This window comes from Dromaius novaehollandiae, chromosome 3 (genome assembly GCF_036370855.1).
Source record: "Dromaius novaehollandiae isolate bDroNov1 chromosome 3, bDroNov1.hap1, whole genome shotgun sequence".
Classification (NCBI taxonomy): Eukaryota; Metazoa; Chordata; class Aves; order Casuariiformes; family Dromaiidae; genus Dromaius; species Dromaius novaehollandiae.
The window spans coordinates 27,244,414-27,271,595 of record NC_088100.1 but is presented as its reverse complement, the minus strand read 5'-3'; the positions used below and the strand labels follow the sequence as shown (position 1 = coordinate 27,271,595).

Here is a 27,182-nt window from a genome sequence, read left to right as displayed (position 1 = left end):
TCCTTCCGTCCTTTTTTCCTTCCTCCCTCCCTCCCTCCCTCTCATCATAACGTCTCTCAAGAACTTCAAACTCAGTGACATTTGAGAACGAAAAAAATTTGGATTTTGGATAGTGATGTGAGTTTTAGCTGTGTTCATACACATATCACACAAATAACAACAACTTTAAAATAAAGCCACTTTTTATTGCACTTTTTACGACACTGTCTTCTTGATTCTTGATTCTTTTACCTTTTGCTACAGATACTATTAACTTCACTGCCACCTCAAGCCCTATAGATTTACCTAATTTTGTTTGAGGAGCTCAATTCAGTCAATAACGTGGTTAGCGTAAACCAGAAAATACATAATCCAGGCTGTTTAAAATTACTGGTCACAGGTCAGTTATGGGTCAGTAAGAAGGAAAGCCAGTGATCCTCCTATACAAATGGAAGAGGATGAACAATGAGGTGGTTTAACTCAGGGTTTAACTCTGACAAGTTCTCTGTTGACCTTATATATATATCCCACAGATTCACCTTTAAACTTTTACCAGTTCATTTAATGGATAGACAAGTTGCTAAACGTGGCATAGTAAAATGCATTTACAAGTAAAAATACCATGCCTGGACAAAAACCCATAGCAATATCTGTGTTGCTAACAAAAGCAACAGCATCGAAACCTGATCAGAACTCTGCAACACGTATTACAGACATCATATATGTCTGTACATGTCTGAATGGCACATAATTACATCTGAACACTAGGTAAACCACCAAGCCAGCCAGAATATTTTAACTATTTATTTCTTTAACATGGTGTCACTTGAGCAGAGCTCTGCTCTGCTTTCCTTTAGGAACCTCCACTGATATTAGGCAGAAACAGATTACACCACCTGCTTCTAAAGCAGCTACAGTTAATGTTGCAATATATTGTTAATGATGGTGTGCCAGTAGGCTGCGTTTTAATTTCACCTATTTTAAAGACTGGTTGTGAAACAAATTAATTAATTATTGTCTGCAAATCATGTTGAGATCCTTGGGTGAAATCCATTTCCCTGACATGCCAGATGATTTATTACAGATCAGATGAAAAAGGAAAAATAATTGTGGACCTGTCTAAAAGCATCAGCAGAATGTCCTAAAGATAAGAAAAGATTAATCTAGTTAATAAGTAATTATGTGCAACTTTTCAGGAAAAAAAAATCAAATTTAAAATTTTATGCACATTACCAAATGGAGCAAGACGTTTGAAATAGTAATTAAGAGAAGTAATTAAAAAAATGCTCAAACCTCCAATGAAGCAAACTGAAATGAAGCAGACAAGAAATCCTAGAATTCTTGTAGACCTCGGTGGAATGGATAGTGAATTGGAGCTAAATAAAGTACTAAAGAAGTCTAATTCCTGAACCAAGTGCAGCAATTAAAAAAGAGGAAAAAGAGAGGAATTATAATTAAATTTCCTACTAGCTGAAGGAGTTACAATTTTAGTACTACTATTATTTTTTTAAATATTTTATTTTAAAAATAATTTTAATTGTGAAACCCTCTGAGAGCTTTATTCAGGGAAATCTGATCATTCTTGTCCAAAAGTGAGTCTTTCTCAGAGAGTGAGGGAGTAGCAAATCAATGGACAAAGGAAATGAATAAAACCAAGTTTTTTAAAAAAAACAAAAACATTTCTTATGCTGGAGGCTTTTGCTGAACTGATCTTTTGGTCTCAATGTGAGCTGAATTTTGACTTACCATCTTTGTCAGACCACAAGCTATGCAGCAAAAGAATGATCTTGATGACACCTGTGCTGTATTTTGTACATGCAATTAGCATGAGCTTTCACTGATCTACACACAGCTCCTCAGCAAGGCTGCATAAGTATTAATTCGTCATTTGAAATTTGATACTGTAATTATGCAAAATCATTGGAAAGATTATTTGGTCTTCATGACAAAGTCAGATCAGATAATCACAATGCTTCATCTTTGATATCTACTCGTCTTTTCATTTAAACATAAATGTTTATTTTTAATGTTTAAAAGTGCATTCAATGTATTCACAGTCTGTTCTTAAATCAAAGTCCTAGGCCATTTCTGGGATGTAGCTAGGGAAGAAGAAACATACGGCCGAGTGACGGGACAGGGTTCTGGGATCCAAGACTCCCCTGTTCAGCCACCCACTGGCACTGGGATCTCACGCTCATGGTCTGCTCTCATTTTTCTCATCCACACAACAGTAATGTGGAGCATTCATTCATGAATAAATAAAATGCATAAAATCGTTATTAAAATAAATGAGTTCTCGGTGTGCAAGCAACTGAATCCTTTATACTCTACTGAGCTAGCAACCAGTGTGGTAAGTAAATGGAGTTTTATTAATGCACAGAAAAGAAACGTGCTATCTCAAGTCTTCCATTGTACGACTGTATGTGAGATCATTCCTCCTTCTATAAAATGTTCCTCCTGATGTACATTATATGCCCGTTAACCCCCCCCACACACATTTGGGTAATGATAACTAAAGAACTTATCCTGAAGCACGCTGAACACCAGCAAAAAAACAGTAAAAACACCCAGCAGGTCGAAGGAGTGATGGAGTCTCTTTTAAAACATCACAAAAGGCACTCAGATTTAAGAAAGGAGGAAAAAGAAAACCAGTCTCAGTGGCTCCTACTGCAGCTCTTAAGTAACTTTCTAAAGTAGTTTGCTTTGAGGGATTCGCTGCCTACATTTCATTGAGGTATTCGCAGCCAAAAAACATTCCCGTGCTGCACAGATGTGCACCTCAGGGGTATATATGCAAGCAAACATGGGGGGTGGAAAGACTGAAGAATTCACTTGTTTTGCCATCGAAAAGAGAACCAATTTCTTAATCTTAAGGAACAAAGGCAGAAACATGACTGAGCATGCCACCCATGGACTCACATTAAGCCATGTTTTGATAGAAAACTTGCTCTTGAAAAATGTACTAAGCATGCTAATAGTATGGCATGGTATTTGGCTTGTGCTGCTTGAAATAAAGATAGAGATGAGAACCTGCGATACCTCTGTGGTGGAGAGGTGAAAATTTTATTCCAAGAACACTTTGGAAAATAACTGCCTTTTGATGCCAAATAGTACCTTTCAAATAAACATTTGTTCTTCTGAAGTGCCCTTCTGATCTCAGGAAAGATCTCCCCTTGAGTAACTTGCCCATTCCGAATTCATGCCAGTAAGAATTCTCCATGCGAGATTGTTATGCATTCTCTATATGTGTACATCCCTAAAAACATGTTTTCTATAATGCAGTATGTAGCTATGCATGTAGAGGAATGCACGCACATACACGCTGACTGAAAAAGAAATATGAAAATTCTAATATTAGCCTCTTTCAGATAAAAAAAATCAAAACATTTCATATTGGTGAAATTTCACCATTTCATATTGGTGAAAGGTGTGGAAAAAACAACACTCATTTCTGGTGCAAGAATAGGATTGCTTTTATCCCTTTTTTCTTGCTCAGCTAAAAAGGCATATAGCTTTTGCTGTTCTTCAGAGTGCTTCCTTCTAAATTTGTCTCTGGTACAATCCACATTTGCTAGCGTACCTGAGGTACAGTTGTCAGGAAGGAATTCCATAAAAAATACAATATACATTATGTTAGTTAACCCACAAACAGTTTTTGCAATGAACCAACTGTCAGGTATGCAGCAGTAAGACTTTCATGGGTTTTACATGGATAATTGAGCATTCACTGATATGCGACCTGAACCAGAAACAGTATTTTGACTAAACAACAACAAAATTATTTCCTTGTTTTTCTCAGCTGCATAGAAGGAATACTGTGGAAAAAAAAGTAACAGTCGGACACAGAGAGACAACAAAGGGCACTATGCTCCACTTCCTATTTGGATATGGCTGAAATATTTCTGCTTGAGCACACTAAAGCAAACTCACAAACAACCTCTTGGACAAGAACAAACACAGTAATGGTTGATGCTAAATATAAAGTTTTAAATTATTAGAAGCACTTGAGAAGGTGGATTCTGCTTTAAGCACTTGATACTGTATTCACTGTCCCTCGTTCGTGATTACTTCAGACTACATATTTGTCTTCACAAATCACTCTGAGACTTGGAAATGCTCATATTCACATTTTATAGAGAAGAACTCTAAGTATATAGGTTTTGTGGGATTAATGAACATAAACGGCTTTGAGAAACAAAGTCAAAATAACTTGCAGAAGATAAATAGGAAGTCTGTGGACTAAGGAATTTGCATGCAAGTCTTCCAAGTCCTAGACCAATGCTTCAGCAACAAGAAAAGAATACAAAGAATAACATTTCTCTTTTTTTTTTTTAGGATGAAAAAGGTTGTTGAATCTATACAAATGCATGGAACTAAAAAAGCATGTGAATCACTCCAAAAAAAGTTTTAGCTAGTTCTAGAGAATATTAGCATAGAAATATATTTTTTTTAATGGACTGCTGTTATGTATGGCCTTTCAAATCATTCATAGTATAACCGAAAAAATTAAAGCTTCTTGAAGTCTGGTCTTAGATTCCTACTTTACTTCTTGGTTATAAAAGGCTCAGAAACTTTACCAGAAAAATACGCAGATCTTTAAACTCTACTTAGATTACTTACAATAGCACGTAAGCACATATAGAGAGCTTTCCGTATGTAAATCTCAAACCATTTCATAAATGTGGGGATAACACTATTACATCTATTTTTATCTGGGAAACTCAAAATATACAAGGGTGTGTGTGTATGTCACATCTCTGTCCTGCGCAGAGGCATCTGAGTCAGCCCACCACTAACTAGTTTAGTTACTGGAAACAGGACTGGAAACACTCTAGTTATGCTAATGCAATGCTCTGGCCAGGTGAAAACACCCTGCTTCTCGTGAATCTCTTCACTGACGTTTACCGTGCCACGTTAATAAATCCAGAGGCAAGTAGATGCTGAGCACCCCAAAGGCCCCCTGAATGCAATCCCTGCAGGCATTCAGCGGCAGCGAGGAGCTGAGCCACAGCCTCCAGACGTTTAAAAACCCTCTGCACCTTCTCTTCTTTGCCCACTCTCATGCTGAGTGAGGAGATGCTCACGTAGATGCAGTCTCTGCCCTGCATGTGGATTTCTTCAAGCAAATTCCACAATGCAGAGAAAAGCAGTAGTGCAAAAAAAATCTAATTTCACAAGTAATTATGAATTAGGCACCCAGAAGTGCTGACTCTAAGACTAGTACACAAGTGTTCAAGGTCAAATTTATTCTTAGTATCAGCTCTTTGCAGATGCAATGGTTTAAGGCTTGTGTTATGCAGGAGGTCAGATTTCATTATCATAATGGCCCCTTCTGGCATCAAAATCTGTGAATCTATTAGTTTTATCAACCTTACATGATTTTTCAGTCTGGAAATGACTGGAAAGATTAATAGGGAGGGCACTGAAAACTGATACCAAGCTTTGAGTTTTTAAAGGATAAAAATACTGACTGAAGGATCATGTTTACTGAGTTATGTTCCAAAATAGCTTCCAATAAATTCAATTATTAATTACAGCTGAAAAGAAAAGCAATGATAGGGTTTATGGAGAACACTTATAAATACAGTACAAACAGCAGCATACAATCCGAAAGTAAAGAAGACCGATTTTAATTTTATGCAAAAAATCACATTCAGTAAAATAACAGAATCATGACTTGCCTTGTAGGGGAAATGGTGGCTACATGATCAGCCCCAAAATTAAAGCTTTGTCACTGCGATTTTGAGGGGAATGAATTTTCAACGCTTGAAGTCTTAGCTGTATATGTTTCTGAAAATTCATTCTCTTCAAAATCCAGTCACAGCTGCTTGAAAACGTATCTAAAAACAAGCAAGTTTTTTAACTTTAAATCTCAAGAGGGACTATTTTGTATAATTAAATATAGCAAGTCACCTTCTCAGTTAGTATAAACACATGTCCCTCCATGGAATATAACAGATCATGAAATTCTGATCCCTCGAATTTTTTGAAACACCAGTAACAAAATTCAAAACTAAGTATGCCTATTTTTATGCACCCAAGTTTTCTAACAGTGTAGGGTCATAATTGTCTATGGAAGTATTTCTCAAGGTGTTTTTTTTAATTTATGAATATCCAGCCTTAAAAATATTCATAAAGTATTTTGGGCTGTCCTCTCAAAATAGCTAAATTCCCAGTGTTCACTTGTTACTTTTTCTTCCTTCATTTTGTTTGCTTACAAGCCAACAAGCATGAAAAAGTACATGTGTTTGTTTCTCAAATAAATTTTTCAATCATTTCAAAAGCCACAGAGTACAGATTGAGAAACTCCTCTGTGGACTTGTCCTTGCAATATACGTAAGAAAAGTAAGCCTGCGTAATGTGGCAGAAGATGATCAAGCCTCTCTCCCAAGCAAAAACTCTTAAGATTTGCTAGCACAAAGCTCAATTATTTTGCTTCAGGCCATTTATACACAGTTAAGAGAGAAAAAAAGACTGACACACATTCTTTCTTGGCAACCCCTTTTTTTTTTGCTCTCATGCATCAACATGGGAAATTAAGTCGTGCTTTTAGAACTGAACCTTTTTTAAGGGACCAGCCTATTTTCTACAACTTTCACACGTCTTCATTCCAGTGGTTTAGGTTACTGTGGGACTTGGCCGTATGCTTGCCTGCTTGTATCAGTATAGGGGAACGGAGCATGGGAACGGCATCGGGGAGGGGAAAACAGTCCACCTGGTTTCAGGGTCCAGGGTTTCAATTATTCACAAGGCTCTGTCACAAAGAAAATGAAGCTGTTTGCTTGGAGATGAGCAATTCCTTTTTTAGTGGTTCACAGTGGATGTAATCAACTGAAGATATATACTCTTTTCATATCATAAGTGTATTGTGGCAAAATTTAAGAGGAAGAGGCTATTTAAATATTTAAAATCAGATTCTTAATGATACATGGTCAGATTCCTAGGCCTCATCTTGCAAACACATATGCATATTAAGTTAATGGAATTTCTCATGTTCATCAGTTTACGTCCTTAAATCCTCTCAGGATTATGGAACTAATTTTATTTTAAGAAGAAAAAAAGTGTTTTCTTTGAGCAAGTATTATTTTCTCTCTCTCTCCCTTCTACCAAATACCTACAAAATTTCTTTTTAAGTTTTGTTAGATGTGTTGTTTAACACAATTAGATAAAGATCACTTGTATATGGCATTTATTTTTGTAGTGAAATAGTCTATTGTAACCTCTGATACACAAATGCTCTACCTCTAAACTTTATCCTTGTTGCAAAAAAAGTTGAAAATAACTTTTTAAACTTCAAGTATTGCAAAATAAAACAGCAAATAAAACACTGCTTTTTCATTCAGAACATATAACTCCTCTAATATTTAATTTACTAGATCTACAGATAAATACTCAGAAATCTGCCAAAGGCAAGTGATTTGACTAAATTCAGAAGCAGTAGCATCGTTTTGATGTCACGATGATATTTCACTGTTTCTCACCAGGGAAGACACAGGATGGTGGAAAGACTCAAACCAGCACTTGCTTCAGGTGTGCTGCCTTGCACCTTCCAAGGCACTGACATTTCTCTGTCCGATGTAAGAGGCAGCTCATGTCCCTAAAGTCCATGCCTGGAACTGCATTCAAGAAAGATGTCAGAAGTACTGACAGCAGACAGTACACTCTCCTGTGGCTGAGATGCATGACGAGATGAAAAAAAAAGGCAGAGGAGACAGGGTTGCATGCTAGGAAGAGGAAGAGGGAAGGGAGAGGGAGAGGAAGGGAAGAGGAACTACAAACAGAAATGTATAAGCTTCCTATCATACTGCACGGTCAGTTCGGGGGTAAGAGCAGAGATATCCCTGCATATTACAGACCCTAGGTACACAGTTCTTGTCTCACACCCATTTCATTTTGATTCTCATGCAGTCTGTCCCAATTAAAACGTGATGTAGAATAGAGCAGAGCCCAGCTGATATTGGTCCATCTGCATTTTTCTTAAGCGGTCCTCTCCTGCATGACACTGTAAGTCATAAGCACTCCCAGGCTGCCAGTATTTTCCCCCTGTGTGCTGGCTCCAGAGTGCTCTGCTCCCGCAGGACACATAAATAGCGTTTAGTCGTTGCACTGCCTTCTAATAAGAAGCCTCACAGCAACTGAAAGGGGAGATCTCTGTTCCTCTGACATGCCTTTTTCTGGGTCCCAAGCCTCAGAAACATGCAAGACACACATCTCTTCCTTTCTTTTTATTTCCTCAGAAAGCACACAGAGCCCTGACTTTGCAAGGCTCTGAAGTTTAGGCAGAAGAGTTTCCTGGGCTCTTGAGAGCACATTGCAAAGATACTGTTTAGTTCTTCTGAACATCAACTGGCAGCGTCAAGCCATCACTTAAGGCAGAATTCCTAGAACAGGCGATTGAAATGCTGTATCACAGCACTTGGGATCAGTGCTGCAACCCTGTCATTAAACTTAACTTATGCATAAGAAATCAAATCATCTGATTAGTAAGATTTCTGGCACAAGTGACTGTTACTGTAATTCAGTAAGATTAGAATGCATGAACAAAATAGATAGTGATATTACTGCAAAAATAGTATTCCAGCATTATTCAATTTCAGTCAATCACTTGAAGTGTCAGCCTGGTGGTCGTATAGCACCAAGATAAGAAATGAAGTGATAGTGCATAAATAAGAAATAGAAGAATTCGTCATAATTCCCAATTTCATTTCTCTGCATAGTTTTCTCATTTCTAATGTATTTCCTTTGAGGAATATAATATAGTTTTTTTGGTATATATTAAAGCACCTTTCTGTAGACTCATAAAAATTTATAGTACTGGAAGTACTATACTACAGAATACCAACTGATGGTTGATATTTTTAGCCCCATCCTCAGAGAAGACGGGTTACAGACTTCTATCAAATAGTCAGTGGGCAGCCACATATACTGTTTATTATTAAAAGAAATAAACAAAACACCCTTTGACAGTGACTTTTCAGGCAGTTATTGTGTGCCTGTGCAAATCTACCATTAGGCAGTGCCAAGAAATTATCAGAGCAGTAAATAGCTTCAGATATTACTATGCTTTATCACGCTGGTTGCAGAGCTGGTTGCTTTGACAGGCGGCGCCCCCCGGGCCTCTGAAGGAAATCGGGTTTGCTGGCCGACGCTGTCACTCCTGGTAGCTGTCTGTGACATCTCTGATCGGGGGCACAGCGCGCTAGCCGGCCAATTCCAAGAGGCTTAAACACAGCTGTCCTTTGGTGGCTACACTTCTATTTTGTGATAAAGGTCCCACAGAGAAGCAGCGGGCACTCGCTCTTCTGCGCTAGTAATTCCACTTTATCCTCATTTTTGTGTCTGGTGTATTGAGCATTAAAAGCTTAGTAGGAAAACACCAACTACAATACCTTCCGTAGGCTGATGCCACTCGGATTCACCTGAATTAGGAGGTGCTAAGCTAGTGCTTTGCCTTGCGCTTAAGCCATAAAGGAAGCTCATCGAGCTGAAGTGCAGCCTGCTTGGCTAAGAGTGCCTGAAGCTCCCGGAAACAGCATGAAGATAAGGCTAAGATTTTTCTAGCTGCTGTTTGAACTGAGGGCACACCTATTCGGCCACCTGAGCCTGGTGCTGCTGTTCGAGCCTGACTGCTGGTGGCTGAAGCAGATATCAAAGCTGTCTTTTCATCTGTCGGAGATCTAGTGCGTAATCTTTCCATATTACCCTATCGCAGAGCCTCCTCTCTCTGATAGCAGGATCACTTGCCACAGTGAAAAGGCCTGAGGAGAGCTGGTGCCGCAGTTGGCAAAAAGCCCTAAACAAAAGATGCACTAGAAAAGTTTTCCAAAGACAGTTGCGTGCCCACAGGCGCTGCTGATGGGTGCAGAGGTCACTGGCGATCCTGGTTTTGACGGTTCTGGTCTGGTTCTCTCACGTCGTACCTCTTCTGAGCAGTAAGTGCAAGCACTCCAGACCCAGAGACAGAAGTGGTTAATATAATCTGCTCTTACTTAATGTACCAGACACCCTGTGTATGTCTTGAAGATACACCCTCTTTATCTGAAGATAAGGAAGGACTTTATGGTTTCACAAATATTTTTGAAAAGCAAGCACTACACATGTACTAATGCAAGCATTGGTGGGGAAACACCGACATTTCTCAGCAGTTAGTTTTTATAACTATAACATTAAATGCATGACTAAGATTTTATATCAACTGAAACCACAGAAACAAGAAAATAAATACTTGAAACCTAGTGCCTACTTGCTGGGAGTACTGTTTGCTAATGGATATTACTCTCAGGCTTTTGGTTTATAATTGTATTTCTTTTTGACTGTGAGATGTATTAATTGAATGTCCTTGTGGCTCAGTATTCTCATCTGTAAAACTGGAAACACTTTGGTCATATTCTTTGATAGCTAAAGATAAAGAAGTGTATATAAATTCTGAATCAACTGTTTATGCTGTAGCAATGGTATTTGGTGGCTGGCACCACTCAGGAAGACTAAGATGTCAGTAAACTGTATGTTACACAGACACGTAGCAAAACATAATGATGTTTACAGCCTAAGAAAACAATTGCACAGGATATTGGAAAACATCTCAAATAAAGGTAAGGAAAGCACAGATGGCCAGTTTAGTTGCTTCCACTTCTATATTTATGATGAAATAATTAAATAACATTAGTGCAAACCAGCTGGTTTGCTGATCAGTGGACTCTATACTGAAAAATCATTAACCTCATTGCTCAAGCAAGCCATAGCCAGATCTTGCAGTAATTTATTTTGAATGGCTCTACTGACATGAGTCATTTTATGGAAGTCAGCAGAACCTACTATAATGTAGCAAGCTCAGTTCTAGTAACACCATGTGGTTGTTCTGACAACCAGCACGTCTTTCCTCTCCACCGGGAATAGGTTAGAGTGGGATTTTTAACTGCAAAGCCCTCTGATGTCCCAATTGAAAGCATGCTGAGAGCATTTTTGAAAATACAGACTTTAACTTTTATTGTACAGAATAGCACCTCTCTACTAGTAAATGATTATAGACATGCTTTACTTTAACAGCTGGCCAAAAGGAAAATCCTGATCGCGCTGATATCAATGGCAATGTCTGCACGTCTTTTAAAGAGGGAAATTCTGAAGTGTACTTTGACTCCTGTATCACCTGCCCTGGAATACTTGCAGTGTGCTTTGGGGGAAATGACAGAGCTTTGAGCAAATTGTTCCGAAATAATTTCAAGTGAAGTAGATACTTGTAGTTGCATCTGTTATAATAGAAAACTTAATACAAGTACTCAAGGGCTTTCAATCCCACTCCTTCCAAACAGAAGAATGGGAGATTTTGAACTGGCAGCTCTGCTTACATTTTTGTGCTTCAGGAATGCTTTGGTCCACTTCAGTGATTCTCCATTTTCCATGTAGTTTCTGTTGTACTGCATTATGCAAATACTGCTGCAGTGAGGCAGGATCTCTTTTATCAGGTTCTGTTCTTTTAAAATTCTATCATCTCATGTAGTATAATACTCTGGTTTCCAAACTCTGATACATAGCAAATGAATTTAAAGTTTAAAATTGCCCCAAATGTGCCCCCATTCCTCAGAGCATCACTGGCTATGCTGGAAAACTATTAGAGATCACAAAGCAGTGCTAAAACTGTAAGAGATCAAAAAAGGCCTATGGCAATAAGAAATGTGAAGTGATTAAGCCTATAGTTCTTCCGGCAAAACTGTTCCCTGGCTGAAAAAAATTATGAAAACTCAGATCTCTTGAGGATAGGAATTCAGAAGAACAAAAATAGCACTTCAACTTTATCAGTCTTCTTTCACCAAGCAAGAAAAGGGGGGCAAAACCCCCAGAACCCAGTGGATTGAGCACCAAAAGAAACATTCTGCCTGGGCAAAATAATTTTAAATCAACAGGTTCATATTAAAATCAGATTTTTACTTATAATCACTTCAGCATGTTTTATTATAAAGTTTCTGCTGAACATAACAAAGGACATTTTTAATCTACTGAAAGTGCAAAAAGCCTAAATGACTTTTTAATAGTACTGTTTTGTTTTGACTGACAAAGATTTATGTCAATGAGCGAAAAGGTTATAATGAAAAAATACTGCTACAAAGCATGTGCATTTGCTTACTTATATATGTGAACTAGACATATAAAAATAGATACACCTGCCTGTAAGATCCGATCCTTAATTTTCCCTATTTTTAAAACCATCATAGATGTGCAATATTTTGATAACATATTTGCCCAGTTGTGACATAAAAATGTCAATACTTATACATTAATTCATGATATCCATTACTATCTTAGTAGGATAGTAGTCTTGCAAAGCTTTGACCTGATACAAACCTATGAATTAAAAACCACACCACGAGATTACATGATTTTTTCAAAGATTCCCACTCCCCATTCTAGCCCTAGCCTCTATCTGCTTTTCAGTTTTAGATCCTTCCTACCTAATAGGGAAAAATACCAGGAAAAATTGTGAGCATAAGGTGTATAGCATCTGTTGCATAAGAAATGCCTTTCACAGAAGTCCCAGGAATACTGGATCAAGTCCTGTCAAATCAGAGGTGGGTCAAACCATTTGTTGTCAGTTGTATTCTTTCACATCCCTTTCCTCTTAAACTTTCCCATTTGGAGCAGTTCAAACCTCTTCTCCAGCAAACTTACCAAAACTCTCTTGTAAGTCATAAATTTAGGAGATATTAAGATGATTTCATATTGGCAATCAAATCAGCATCCCCTCACACTTCAATTTTAAGGATATCTTTATAATTAAATCATTGCAGTTTGCTCCTCTGAAATCTGAATGGTCACATAAAAGAATGAAAGTACTTGCAAATTTGCCCCACTAATGCCTGCTTTCTTTGTATACTGTATAAATTTATTATTGTGACTGCTCTGTCACTTCTGGGGGCAGCAGTAGAAGGAGACAGGCTAGTAAAATAGCGTGAGGACTCCAAAGGCAAAACCAAGCAGATAAAATACCTGAAATAGTTACTCGCTGTGAGAGGACGACAAAAAAAAAAAAAAAAAAGAGAGAGAGACATTGAGTCACACAGTAACAGCGCAAAGAACAAGACACATGCCCTCTTCCAATGCATGGCACGTGCCCGATGTGATTAGAAAAGCTGGGACGCGACCTCACTCTCTCTAATACATCTATCAAAAGCTGACAATTATTTTTCACCCGGAAACTACACGACTGGCACGCCGGTTGTCAAATAACAGGAAGTCACTTAACAGAAGATGAGTAGAAGCGAATGATGACTTCACCTTTTAATATGCTTATTTCATAGCAGCTGAACCAAAAAGCACCCACTGAAATCTTGCATGGTAGCACCTTTTAGCAGGGAGAACGTACCTGTACATCTTCAACTCATGTGAGAGGCATTTGTAGTTGAGCGTCCTTCTAAGTGTTACTTTCATCTTAAAAAAGATATCTGTTGTTTATCAGACACTCTACAAATAATATACAAAACTTTTCAAAGGGATGATTATTTCATCTACCTATTCTCTTTCCCTGAATTCAGCAGATTTCTCTAGCTTTTATGAACAATACAGTGTGGCCCCTCTCTCTCACCTACTTGGACTGCTGCAATTAATGAGCTAAGACAAGTGAGCTAAGACAAGCATTGCCTCAAGCACAGTTCATTATCATTGTTCCCGTCTCTGTTCGAATTATATTTAAAGTAGCTGGTGGAGTATTGTTGAGAGAGTGAAAAAAGACTGCTCAACACAGTCTTCCACACCCATATTCTACAAGTTTCTTTCTGTGTAGAAACAGCTGTCTTCACATAGGCATGCAAAGAAGCTGATTTTCTTTCATACTAGAATGTAGCCTGTACTAGAGAACTGGCACTGTACTTATGTCCATGGCCAAAGGAGAACAACAGTGAATAATCTTTTTTTCTGTAACACAAAACATCTCACTTTTCCCTGAAACAACACAAAACAAACAAACAAAATGATAAATCTAACCAGCAGAAAATATTTTTTCCTTTTTATATCATTATAAACTGAGTCCAGTGAGCTAAAAGATAATGCAGGAATCATACTCACTGTTTGTACACAACTCTCTCTCATGAGAATCAAAGAGAGACTTACTAATGGCCTATCTCCAACAGGTCCAGCAGGATTTAATAGCCATCTCTTTTAAGTGTAACTTAATTTTTTTTCTAAGAGTCCAAGATTTGCGATCTTTTTTCACATTAAAAAGCTTAATCACTTGAGTAATTCAGCGAAAACAAGGGCCTTTTTTGTTTTCCCCAAATGGTAACATGTTAATCATCTAAATTTCTACTTAGGCTTCTAAACAAATAACTTTTTTTTTTGAAAGTCTCCACAACTATCATTGATTTTAGGAATCCAGGCTCAAGAGTTCTGATCTATTTGAATGAAATGAAATCAGTGAAAAGTACTGCATATTTATCGTGCAGTGGGTAACAATATATTCCATCATAAATCCCCAAAGTATGGCAGGGAAGTCTTTGAGTGTTTTCTGGCTTGTGCTGGAAAACAGTAATCCTTGGGCTGTCTAAACAACATGATTCTTTAAAAAACAGGTTTGAATTCTCTCCAGGAAGAGCTGATCCTTATTTGCTATCAATCTAAAAGACTCAGAGCTATGCGTTCTCTCTAAAACTATGTAGGAATGTCTTGGTGGTGGAAAGAGGAATGCAGCTAATAAAGTAAGAGAAAAACGCACTGCCAGAAGGACCCTTTGCTGCTCTGTCCTGTCCCTTCCCCATGCCTCACAATGCTGGTGACACCTGAGCAGGCAATACAAGATATTACACACACGTACACCCCTCTAGCTGACAGTTTTAAGGCAACTATTATGAAAAGTCATACAGGGAATACACTTCATTACTGAAATCTCTATGTTACTTTACAGTAGGAAAAGGAGGTTTCACATTAACCTGACACAGATGAGCAGTCATCTTGATACCATCTCCCAGATGAATAATCATCTAAGGAAAAACTGCTAAACACTATCAGTTGTGGTTCAGACAGTCCAGTTGAGCTCCAGGAGCACCTCAAGCTTCAGAGAAGCTGGAAATCTGCCAATGCTTAAAGGTAAAAATCCTCAAAAATACACAAGAAACAAGGCTACTGGCTTGTTCACAAAAGTCCGTCCATCTTTAAGGTCAGATAGACCTTGCAGTGCTTTTTTCCAGGATGGTTATATCAACATCTGAAAAAGGCTCGTATCTCCCCACTTGACACAGCCATGTCAAAAACCCTCTTTGTGTGAACGCAGGTTATGTTGACAGAGGAGGGCAGTTGTCGAGCTGTATCATTTGGAGATGAGGTCTAGCTACACCAACAGTAAACCCATGTTGTTGGCACATTAGGTCTGACCTAAGGCACTCTGCTGATGTCACTGTGACCACATACCAACCCAACAGAAGTGCTGTAGCATAGACTGCAATGTCATCCCATGAACAATACCGTTCCTCTGCAGAAGGGGCTCCCAAACATGGGCTCATCTTAAGTAAAATCTCTACTTCTTAAAATGGTTACTTCTTTTTCTGTGATTTAATAATATTGACCCTTTTCTGGTAGGAAAACTCTATAATTATATTAAATGTACTTACAATGAAGGTGATGTGCATAATTTTTATGCATAAATTATGCATTTAAGAAATGTAAGTGGTAAGACTTTCTTCTAACATTTTTTCCTAACCACTGTTTTTATGCTAATTCCTCCTTTAGTCAGGAAAAATCACTGTCAGATAGCAAGTTGCCTACTGTTGTTTACTACACATCTCCTTAAGGTCAAAATTAACATACATAATAATCATTTTAAGGAGTGACACTTTGATGCATCAAGCATGAAAGAGGTCAAGAGGGAGTCCACTAATAAGGTCATCTTACCCTTATATACCTCCAGATATTTAAAAGAACCCAGGTTTCAACTGGCCCAGTCTCATTCATGAATTTTTGGGCTAGTTTATATACTTTGAAGAGTTCCTTCATTGGGTGAATCAGTGGAGAAACTTATATTCCTTGAATTGCCCTTGTAGGAGGGTGTGGGTTTCTTTCTCTACCAACAGTTCAGGTAACCTAGGGAAAACAGCCTCTGAACTCAGGTGCATTCATTTGGTCGACTCATGTATATTAGTTTGGGGCTTAAAGTTAGGTGGTGTGAATACTCCTGCCTCCAAAAGTCTGTTTATTTTCTCACAGAAGTTTGCTAAAATTCCCATAGAGCTTGCTTAGAGCTGTATCGGTTCAATATTAGTTGCTGAAGAACTTGTTTATTCTTCACAGGTTTTTTTCCCATGTGTAACTTTTTTCTATTCCCTTTGACAATCCTCATATGACCACATGCTTGCACTACTACATAACAAAGAACCCTGTTTAATATAACTATATACTTACAAGTGACTTAGGAGAAGTAGGTTAGCCTGTTTACAGCATGTTTACCTGCTGTGTGCTTGTTTTACCTTACTTTACCTTACCTACAGATCCTTTAAACTTCTCTGTGCACATCACTTGTATTTGCAGACAGAAGAGGTAAACAGCACTATGTCTTTCAGACTTAATTGCTGCTTCCTGGAGGAACCAAGCCACATCAGTGTACCAGAAGTGCTATGGTTTTGTTCTTGAGGTTGTACAGATCAACTAAACAAACCTTTGAGCTGTCACATCGTAGCTCATTTGGACAGCGACCCATACGCAACATCCTCTTTATTAACATGGAAACGCTATAGCATATCAGAAAGCTATACTTTTTTCTCAGAAAGAAGTAAGAATTATATCTGAATTTTCTGCATAACAGCATTTAGAGGATGTGTACTCCCTAAAAGGATGTTTTACTGTGCACAAAAGAGCCATTAGAAAGGGCCTGGATTGCACGTAGACAGATGGCTTGACGGCAAACACATGAACTTTGACTGGAAACTATTTCTTTATGGTACTCCAAGACCTCATCACAAAACTGATCTAGTCTTGGAAACAGAGCCAACTGTGTTATCTTTTTTTCCCTTAAAGTGGATACATTCATAGGTCAGGAGCTCCAGCCGAAAAAAGATCACAGAGTATATTGGCCAAGTTAATGTTATGGCCACGTCTTATTATATACAAAAACAGAAGACATCACATTAAATTTCATCTCATTCTGAAAGGGACAACAGGGAGAAGAGTAATCCTCCTCTTCTTTGCTATAAGAGCATACAGTAGGTATCCAACGTAAACGGCACGATAAAGGCCAAGTAATAACTCTATTTAAAGCTCATTCTCTGGATTTAAAGCTAGCACCAAGTCGCAAGGAACCTGAAAGGAGGCAGAAAGAATATAGGAAGGAAGAGTTTGGAGAAGGTACCAGGAAGACAGAGTATATGTCTGTCACGGAAACACTTCTTTTTGTGCCATCATCGCTATTCTTTCAACAAAGACAAAGTTTGAAGCACAGATTATTCTCTTTCTCTGGGAAGAAAGCAGACACTCAATGATATACTTCCTAGCAATACTTCTGAAACCTTGTAACATCTGTTTAAAGAGGCAATATGGCCCCAGCTCAAACAGAACTGCATACTGATACAATTATTTCCTTTTCCTAACTTGATTCTACCAAGCAACAGGAATTTTGTATGTGCAGCACTCTGCCACTTAGGTATAAGTGTGCTCTGCCTTAGGAAACTCAAGATCCAAGATCCCCTGAGTAGAGATAAATACATTCAGAGAAGTGTCCACATGTCTCATAAACTAGACATTAGCCAGAAATGAAGGTAAAGTAAGCAACCAAAACTTAGTTTGTTGTCACCTAAATCTAATTTTTTCCATGCTTCTTCTCAGCTCTCTTTAATACTTTCCTGCCGAATTTCTGCAAGGACAGTTGACATGCACAAAAGCTGAGACCCTTAAGGTACATGATTCCGATGTAAATCAAGATGTTATTTTCTTAAAACAGCAGGCTAGCATACCAAACCCCTGCATGTGTATTCCCACTGACACAGGAGAGAAACCTTAGGGCATACCCTTAAGTTAAAGAGAATTATATCACTTGAAGTGTATTCAGCTAAGGTCAAAGAAAAGGTATGCTGATTACCTACAAATTTCTCATGGTCTGGTCATCATTATAGTAAAATGCTAGTATGTTTCATTAAACCCTTTAATTAATCTCTGATCTCTTGTAAATAAGGTTAATAACATTGTTGCATATAGCAAGGGACTGATCTCAGCCCAGGAGAACCTTTTAGTTTAAACTGTTAGCAGACAGATCATTTTTTCCTGCCAGTTGGGGGGGAAGTCTCTGTAAAACAACAATTTGATTATTATTGCTAATTTGTTTGAATATTTTTCACATTTACCTTTCTTGCATCTCGTATTATCTTCCGAATAGTCTCCTTTATTGTGTAAGGGTGCGCTCGGGGTGGATGAAAAAGCAGATCAATGTTTGTGCCACCAGAAATTCCAGGCATCAGGTAAGGCCAACCTAAGTCAAGATTTGGAGCTTCCACATCTGATTCAATAGGCCAATAGGTTCCCGAGGAAGAGGTGTCATCAATGGCATGGTTAGAAGAATAAACTGTGTTTTGGGGAAGTTTATGGACATTGTTCAAAATATAATCAATTTCCTCATCTGCTAGGAACTCTGAGCATCTCTCTTTGGAAAGAAATTCTTTGTACGCTTCTACACCTCCTTCAATTAGAGCATCAATAGCTACTCGATACCATTCCTTGTAATGAGGTTCAATGTAGTTGTCTGATCTGCATTCATCATGTAAGGATGAAAGCAAAGATGAAGTTTCCATTTTCACATATATTTTGTATAAAGTCTTTTAAACTTCCATTCATGAGCTGATGAAATGTACCTGTAAGGAGAGGAAGGAAAAAATGCAATCAGGATTATTTGTAGCAATCTATGACACACAAATATTATTCAAAATATTTTTTCAGTAATATTACTGCAAGTTTTGTTAGTGCCATCCAGCTAATTCAAAACGTTTTGAAAATGCTCAGTGATTTATCTTCCCAAATGAATATTAAGGAGCTACTTAAAGACCCTCTTCCACATAAGGCAAAACTAAAAAAATAGGAGATTAAGTGATTTAGCAAAGCTCCTATATTAAAAGCTACCGCAGAGCGCTACTGCAGAGCTGACAATACAGTGAACACCTCTACCAGTAACTCCAATATACATCCTATGCACCCAATATACTACTGTAGACTGTATTTCAAAACTCTCTTTATGGTGTAACTGGCAGAAGAGTATTAAGAGAAACACTTCACAAACTAACTTTATTTCCTACTTTCTGATGCATTAAGCTTTCTGTTGAATACATACCCTCCTTCTGACTTCTTTGAAACCACAGTCTTTCAGGCCCTTGTCCTTATCTATCTGTTCTCCCATGCTGATCTAATCCATTTGTTGCTCACAAACAGGACCAGCCTATCTCATTTCAGTGAGTTATGAGGAACTCCAGAAAGATTTCTCCTCCCACATCTGGGATCAAATTCTGAATCAGCAATCTGATGTCTAGTTTCCACCCTCCTCATTCCTTTTGCCAAAAGGAGTGGCTGCTTTAATCTTACCTTTTTGTTCAAAACACTAATAATAAATAAGGTGTTTACTGCTGATGATTTATAAATTCATTATTACTATCTTTCTATTATTTCATGCAACAGAGGCTGAGAGGGATGGGCCCTGCTGCATGAGCTTGGGATTTAAGGTACACGGAGGACAAACGGCCACTGTTCCTACCCTTATGTCTGTGCAGCTCTACAGAACTGCAGGAACTCCACAATCTGCCTAAAAATTGAACCTTAAATGAACTTCAGCACTGTACAGTTGGGAGGTAAACCAGAAGAAAAAAAGGGAATTTTCATGCGAATAGCACAAACATGGCCATGTAAAATAGAAAGATGAAATGTGGTAGCACTGTTTCATCTCTAATGGCTAGAACATAAAGCCTATGTCATAAAGAAGCTTAGAGAAGGTTAGCAAAAGTATGGAAAACAGGCAGCGAGGGCAGAGTAATTGTGGTAAATATATACAAAGCATTGTTTGAAAGTTAACATTAGGTTTCCTTACAAGCCCAATGAATAGTATAGCAGTATGACAGTGAGCAATAGTCGTACGGAGTTCTGATTTTATTTACTGGCATATAAATATAACATAATTCTCTCTTCACATGAAGACCCTTCAGATATCTTTGCAACCAGCGCACTTGCCTTTCACAGTCTGTTGGGAATAGTCTAAATCTTCTTGAAATGAAATGTAATTAGCTGCATTAACTCAAAGGAATGAAAATCAAAATCTCCATGTACTACCGGTACTCTAAAACCCAATCAAATGTTCAATTAAACCAAGATTTCTGAGGAACTTGGGAAGTCTGAGGTTAAAAAAAGATGAAGAAAGAAAAATCCGGATCTGAGGCTGGCATCAGCACGTCATATGAAATAACTCCATTTGAATCCCATCTCTCAGCCGAGTAGCTGGATAGATCCTCCCAGATAGGACTGCGTTTGAGCCTGGGGGAAAGGAGTGTTTCTGGCTGCTTCCAGAGTAGCTCTTTGTGGTGAACTGGAAAGCAGCAAGTGAAAGGGCTCCAATTGCTCTCCATTGATTGAGAACCAATTGCTCTTCATTGATTGAGAATTGCATATATCCCTGTGACAGATATGTAGGGCTTTGCTGTACACTGCCATAAAAAGGCGGAAAGAAAATGTTATAAAATAGGAACGGTAGCATTTATGTGCACACTTTGTCCAGATGCAAATGATAACATGTGGTGTAATGCAATGGAGAGACAGGTATGTGGTGCAGACACAACCTGCCAACTGAAGAGTCAAGCTCTTATAATACTATGAAATTAAAACGTTCAAATCAGTGTCTCATGCAAGCCAATTATCTGGAACACGCTTTCAAGAAACTGGAGATGAAGAATGAAAAACTACCAAGAGCGCAAAATGCAGAGTTACTCAGCTGAGTTGTCCTGAAGAGTTATAACACTAATATAGGTTACTTAACTGAAAATCTAGTATACCTTGGTTGTAGGACTTCCCAGGACTAGTATCACTCTAAACACTGTAAGAAAACACTCACTCTTATTATGACATTAAAGGCTGAATCCTGATACTACTAAGACAAATGAAAGATTTTTCTAAAATGATTATTATTTTGGCAAGTATATGCACCTAGAATAGGAATTTTGCCATTTCTTACATATACATAGTTCAGAAAGACATCTAGATGTTCATTTCAAAAGCTTGTCTAGATCTCTTTTCCTTCTCTTCTCTCTTTCCTTCAAAAAGTAAAAAAGTGAACAAGACTGTAATTAATAAGTTGTGCAATATAAAATATTGAATGTTACAAACAAGTGAAATGCAAAAAATGATGTGTGTGTGTGTATGCATGTACACTGGCTCACATGTCTCTTTTGTTCTTTCAGTTTACTTTTTGTAATAATACAGTGTATTGTTTGACTTTTTATTGAAGACGATAAATTAATTGTGGCATGGGTCATATGCAGTTACTTATGCTCAGACACATGCTGAAAGCAGGATATAAGTATAATATAATCTTGGAAAGGTGAGACTTCTACATTAGTACAGTCTCTTCCAAACAAGACAAGTTATTTTACACGGAATATCTTTGATGTTGATCTTTGATTTGTGAGTGCCGCTTATAAAAGATGTTTAAAGCAGCATACATTTATTAAAGATAACAAATGTTACGTTTGTCAGCATAGAAACAAATCACAGGACAGATGAGAAGAAATAATTCTAATTCTGCTTTTTGGGATGAAGGACATGAGCATGTAATGCTGATTGAGATGAGAAGAAACAAAAGAAAACTCTCAAAGTAAAATTATGTCTCCAGGTATATGTGACAAAAGCTTTAGATGTCTTGAAATTGGTATTTTCCTTCTTAGAAAGTAAGAGCTATTTTGTAGGAACTATATCTACAGCACTGATATAATTTTTGATGGATTGAGAGACAGCGAAAAACAGAGGCTCAGACAAAATTTTGAAATAAACTTTTTCGTGTCTTCCTCAACCATGTACATTGACTTCTGCACACTCAAATTGATTCTTTGAAGATTAGGATTTACTCTGCTCAGGTAAACAATTCTATTACTAACATGAATGAGTAAGGGTAGGCAGAATCCAGCCCATCATGGGATGTTTCCGGTGGCCTGACTAAACTCATCTTCCCACCTCTGTAGATGTCATCTACACCTTACCAGACTTCACATACATGATTCTCTATTTTACCAGCACCAGGAAAACAGGTGTTCTTCTGAGAAGTAAACTTAACCATTATTTCCAGTCCTTTCTATATGTTTTTTGGGGGTGCACATCATGTCCCGTGTATCAGCCATCTCCTTGATAGACACAGACACCAATTACTTAAAACTTTTTTACAACTCCAAAGCAGCTGCTAGAACTGAACTTCTTGTTGAAGAAAGCAAACTCTGAATCCTGCACTCATGTGGCCATCTTGTCCTTTTATTAACAACATGCTCTGATCTTTCCAATGCTATTGTCACAAACCCAGCAAGAAGAAACCTTTTGGTTTGAAAGAAGAGTCAACCCATATTTTTTTTGTGAAAACATACACGCAGTTGCTTCCACAAAAGCAACGGATGACAAAAGCCCACTGAAGAAAATGGTACATTTTGCAGTGGTTCCAGAAGCACAATCCTCCAGGATAGTCCTGAGGACAAGCAACTTCCCCACCTTAGTCCTGTTCTCAGGATTTCCAGAATTTGCCATTCAGCACATTATTCTGGAGAAGCTCAGGCTTATATGGCTGGACCTTGGGAAGGCCCTGGCAATGGTGCTCTCCTTGGGATGCCGTTATCTGTTTTCCGAAGGAAATGCGATCACTTTTTCAGTTTCTGCAAAAAGTTTCAACCTTGCCACTACCATAAAGGGAGACTGAACCCACATGAGCACCTTGTCGCAGCGCTTGCTCCCCCGTAGGCTGCGGGTGGGTTTTGGGGTACCCACCTGAGCACCTCAGGCCTATGGCTCCTCTTGGGAGCCATCTCACTGCCTAAGGGCCTGGTCTGACCGACCTTCAGCAGAATAAACAGACATTTTATGTCAGCTGCTTTCTATTGATCATTGCGTTACAACACTGTATCAGCAACAAATAATAATTACTAACATTAAGCAGCAACAGGTAATTATTCCATTATTACTACAGTATTTTTATGCGGGTGCAAAGGGCGCAAAATTCAGGGGAAAAGTGACACCGCAAGTGTTCCTGCTTCTTTTCTAGGCCCGAAAGTTAACTTTCCCGGCCAAACAAGCCCGACCCGACCCAGCCAAGCCCTCCGCAGCAGCCGCCACGTGCTTCGGGCGCGGCACGCGTGTCCCCTCCGGCCGGGCCGGGCCGGGCCGGGGCGCGGCCGCAGCCCCTGGCGCCGCTGCGGGGGTCCCGCGGGGGACGGGACGAGCCGCGCCCCGCCGCGGGGGCTCCGCGGGCGCGGAGGGCAGCGCGGCGCGGGCCGATGGCGGCGTCCTGCCGGGCAGGACAGACGAGTCCCGGGGCCGCCGCCGTCCCCGCGCCGGCGCCCCCCGGCCGCCGCCCGCCCCCCGCGGGCCCCGCGCCGCGCCCGCGCTCCCGTTTCAAACGCCGCGCGGCGCCGCCGGTGCGCAGAGGGTCCGCGGCCCCCGGGGTTGCCCAACCCGGGGCGGGCGGCCCCGACCCCGGCCCCGATCCCAGCCCCGGCCCCGGCGGGGGCGGCCGAGGGGAGCCCCACTTACTGCGCCGCGGTGGGGACGCGCCTGGGGAGCGCCCCGGCTGGGCGCAGCTCCTGCAACCGGGCTGCGGCGAGTCAGGTCGAGACGCGGCTCATCGCAGGTATTTCCCGTCGCTCTCCGGCGCGCGGTGGGTGTGGAAACCAGTTACAACATGTCAGGACTGTGTCGCACCAAGCCCGTCGCGGCCGCAGGAACGGGGCAAGAACTCGTCTGGGCTGGGGAAGCCCGGCCCTGCCGCGGGGGGCCGCGCCGCGCCGTCCCGGGGCCGCCGGGGCTGCCGTCCCGTCGAGGGGAGGCTGTGCGTGCCGTCCCCCCGGGGGGGGGATGCCGTCCCGCCGGGGAGGGTGCCGTCCCCCCGGGGCTGCCCGGCGCGCAGCTGCGCACCTCGGGGGGCTCTCGGGATCTGCAGCCGCGCTGGGGGCACCTGGAACAGGGCTGCGGAAAGGGTGTGCGAGTGCGCGGTGAGAGGGGGGGTGAAAAGGTGAACTTTCACTTAAACAAGAAATAAATTCTTCAGCCGAGAGTCACAGCTTCCAGGTGGAGAAGTTTAAATTCCAAGTTATAATTCAGGCCACTGCAAAGAACAGCTTCCCATCGAGGGAGCAGTTCCCGTCTGTACCTGCACGTTTAAATTATTCAGGTGACCCCGTTTTTCAGAGCTTAATTACTTTAAAATGCTCTTCTGCTCATGACCTCTGGGCTCTGTCTGGGTTGGAGCAGCAGACCTGGAGGCAAAGCCCCACCGCAGGCCGTAACCCCAACCGGGCCTTCCTGCAGCCCCGGGGTGCGCCAGCACGGCCGGCCCGTGTTTGGGGAGTGAGAGAGCCTTCTCCGAAGGAGTTTTCCAAAACATTATCATCTTTTTCAGGGGATCATGTAACTTCTAACAGATCAATGTGCTGCATGTGTGCATGGCTTAAGGACACCAAGTCTTTTTTTTCCTTTCTTTTTGTCAGTTTAAAATAATGGCAACAGCCTCTTTATAGGCTCTGCCTTATGTGCCGTGATGTGTCCTGTGGTACATTAGTGCAGGCAGCTCATTCATTCATAGTTTAAGTCAATGCAGTGTCACCCTGCCATGGTGCTTTATCTGAAATAATTCATCCAGTCTGGCTTTAAACACAAGCTTTTCTTCCCACCTTCGCTGCCCTGTTGCAAACGTAGAGTATGCCATATGTCTGAAGCTAAGCACAGCTCTACTGTGATTTTTGGATGACAGTTCTCCAAGAAAAAAGAAATCCAATGTCTACACAGGAATATGTGTGTAAAAGCATATGTATATCTGGTGGCTACTAGGCAGTAAGTAACTTCTGCTGAACAGTGAATTCAGATACTGGAATGTGCAAGAAGATACAATTGGTGTCAGTATACTCATGGACTGCTGTTTACAGACACAGGATCACCTGGATTGAATGAATGATTAAACTCTTCTCAGTTGCATCTGAAAAAGAATTTCCCTGTGTTCATGGTGAAAAATAAGGGGGAGGGACTGTTTTAAAAACAAACACAGACTTTTAAAATATACTTACTATGTAATAGTTAGCTAATGCACAGTGCTTTTTATCCCATGAAAATATGTGGTCAGGAAGGAGAGCATGGTTTTGTGGAAACTTGTCCATAATGAGGTGGAGCCATGCAAATTTTTTAAAGAGCAGATCTGTTTTCTAAGGTTATTTTAGAAAGGGTAGGAAGGTGGACAGAAGATCACAGAAGCTCTTCTGACCTCAACTGAATTGGTTAGACTTCTATTACATAAACTTTACAAGTATTATTGGAACTTCCTGTTAGAGAAGTCAGTGGTTGACTACAGGCATAGCTTAAACAAAAACAGTAATGAGACCACTAATAGCTTTGTGTATAAGGAAATCTGCATTAAAAAAAAAACTTAGTTTTTTTGCTATGTTACTGTATGTAGAAGGAAAGCTTTTCTTCATTGCCCCTACAGTACCCAGCTCAGGGTATTGATCTAGTATTAGAGATGTAAAGCAGCACAGACATACACACACACACATCAAAAAACATAGTATAAAACAACAACAATAATATCAATAATAATAATAATAATAAGGCATTACTATTGCCATTGCTGCTAAGGAGAACTATGTCCACTCTAAAGACATTGCCAACTTTAAAATTAATGGGTAAACAGAGTGATGAGAAAAGGGATGAAGGAAACTTAAGCAGATCTTTGCACAGAGTGAGAAAAGCTTCCATAGAAGACAGAGAAAAGTGGTGACTGACTGAGATTCTTCCAAACAGTTGGGGAGTCTGCCTGAAATTATTGAGTGAAGTTCTTTAACAGCTATACAAGACCAGACATTTCATACAACCCAGCTAGGAAAACATGTTCTGGAGAGCAGCTACCCACAGACAGCCATTAAAATAAAGAACTTTATTCAGCAGGTACTGAACTTCTGGAACTGCAGCCACTGGAGGTGGTAGAGGCAGACGGTATCAGCAAGCTCAATACGCGATAAGACAAATCCATGACCTCGGTCTAAAAATGGATGCTAAAAATGGATACTAAAAATGGATACTAAAAGGACTAGGTGGGGCTGTTCCCTCCGACATCCTCAATAGTACATTTGTGAATGCTGTAGAAATCTGAGGGGAATGGACTGTGAAAAGTGATGACTCTTACCTGCCAAAACAGCCTTTCCTTTTGCTGCTCTCAGAGACAAAATATTGGGCAAGACCCAGTGAAGCATCCTATTGCTTGGAAACCTATCAATTCCTGAAGCCTCATAACTACAAAAAATTCTCATTGTAGACATAGCTTGTTTAGAGGATAAACAGCTGGCAGAGAAAAGAAACAACTCCATATAATATCATCATTTTGGGAATATTATTAGAAAGAACACAGGTTGTCTTATGATCTGGGAACTCTGACAAAGGTGCTGATGGATGATCATCTCTGTGACTTCCATCAGTTTCCAGGTGTTAGTGCTGAGAGTCTTTTCTTACTGACAGAATGCCTTGCCATGTACAGGTCTAGCTGAATGCAAGCAGAACATAAAAGATTGTCATCACATATACAATGACATCAGTCCATAAGACTGATATGAATAATTATTAATAATAAATATTTACATGAATGATACTTATATTCCCAGTGCATACATAATAAGATTTATTTTAGATTTACCAAAGACAACTTTGATTTGGAAGCAGTGGATGTTTATACAATTCATGACATTTATGAGTTGAACTTTATTAGATTTTAAACAGTTGAAGAAGAATACAATTCCCAAGATTCATAATATTTACAAATCAAAGGCCATCTGATCTAAAGCATAAGCACAGAGACTTTGAACAAAAATCTTAGAGAAAATGTGCTATAACAGATAAGAATGTAAAAGTAGCTGTAATGCTTTTATACAAAGCTTGATTAGTACTGATATAATTCCCAAGCTTGATTAGTACTGATATAATTCCCCACCCCCTTACACAACGTAGCAGAGGTGAAAAAACAATGCAGAAGAGAA

General features: G+C 39.7%; 1 protein-coding gene and 1 long non-coding RNA gene across 7 annotated transcripts in view; one reads left to right on the top strand and one right to left on the bottom strand.

The window, feature by feature from the left end:
• The window catches only part of FAM83B (family with sequence similarity 83 member B), a 54,869-nt gene extending 30,896 nt beyond the window's left edge, over positions 1–23,973 (bottom strand). The window contains exons 1-2 of the mRNA XM_026103069.2: positions 23,701–23,973; positions 18,291–18,794 (exon numbers count right to left, since the gene is read on the bottom strand). Of these exons, the coding sequence (XP_025958854.2) occupies positions 18,291–18,734 (444 nt within the window). The 5' untranslated portion in view covers positions 18,735–18,794; positions 23,701–23,973. The remainder of the gene's footprint in view (positions 1–18,290; positions 18,795–23,700) is intronic.
• LOC135327829 (uncharacterized) overlaps positions 23,686–27,182 on the top strand; it is a 42,852-nt gene continuing 39,355 nt past the window's right edge. For all 6 annotated transcript variants that reach the window (XR_010388228.1, XR_010388229.1, XR_010388224.1 and 3 more), the window contains exon 1: positions 23,686–23,797. This is a non-coding gene — a long non-coding RNA (uncharacterized LOC135327829). The remainder of the gene's footprint in view (positions 23,798–27,182) is intronic.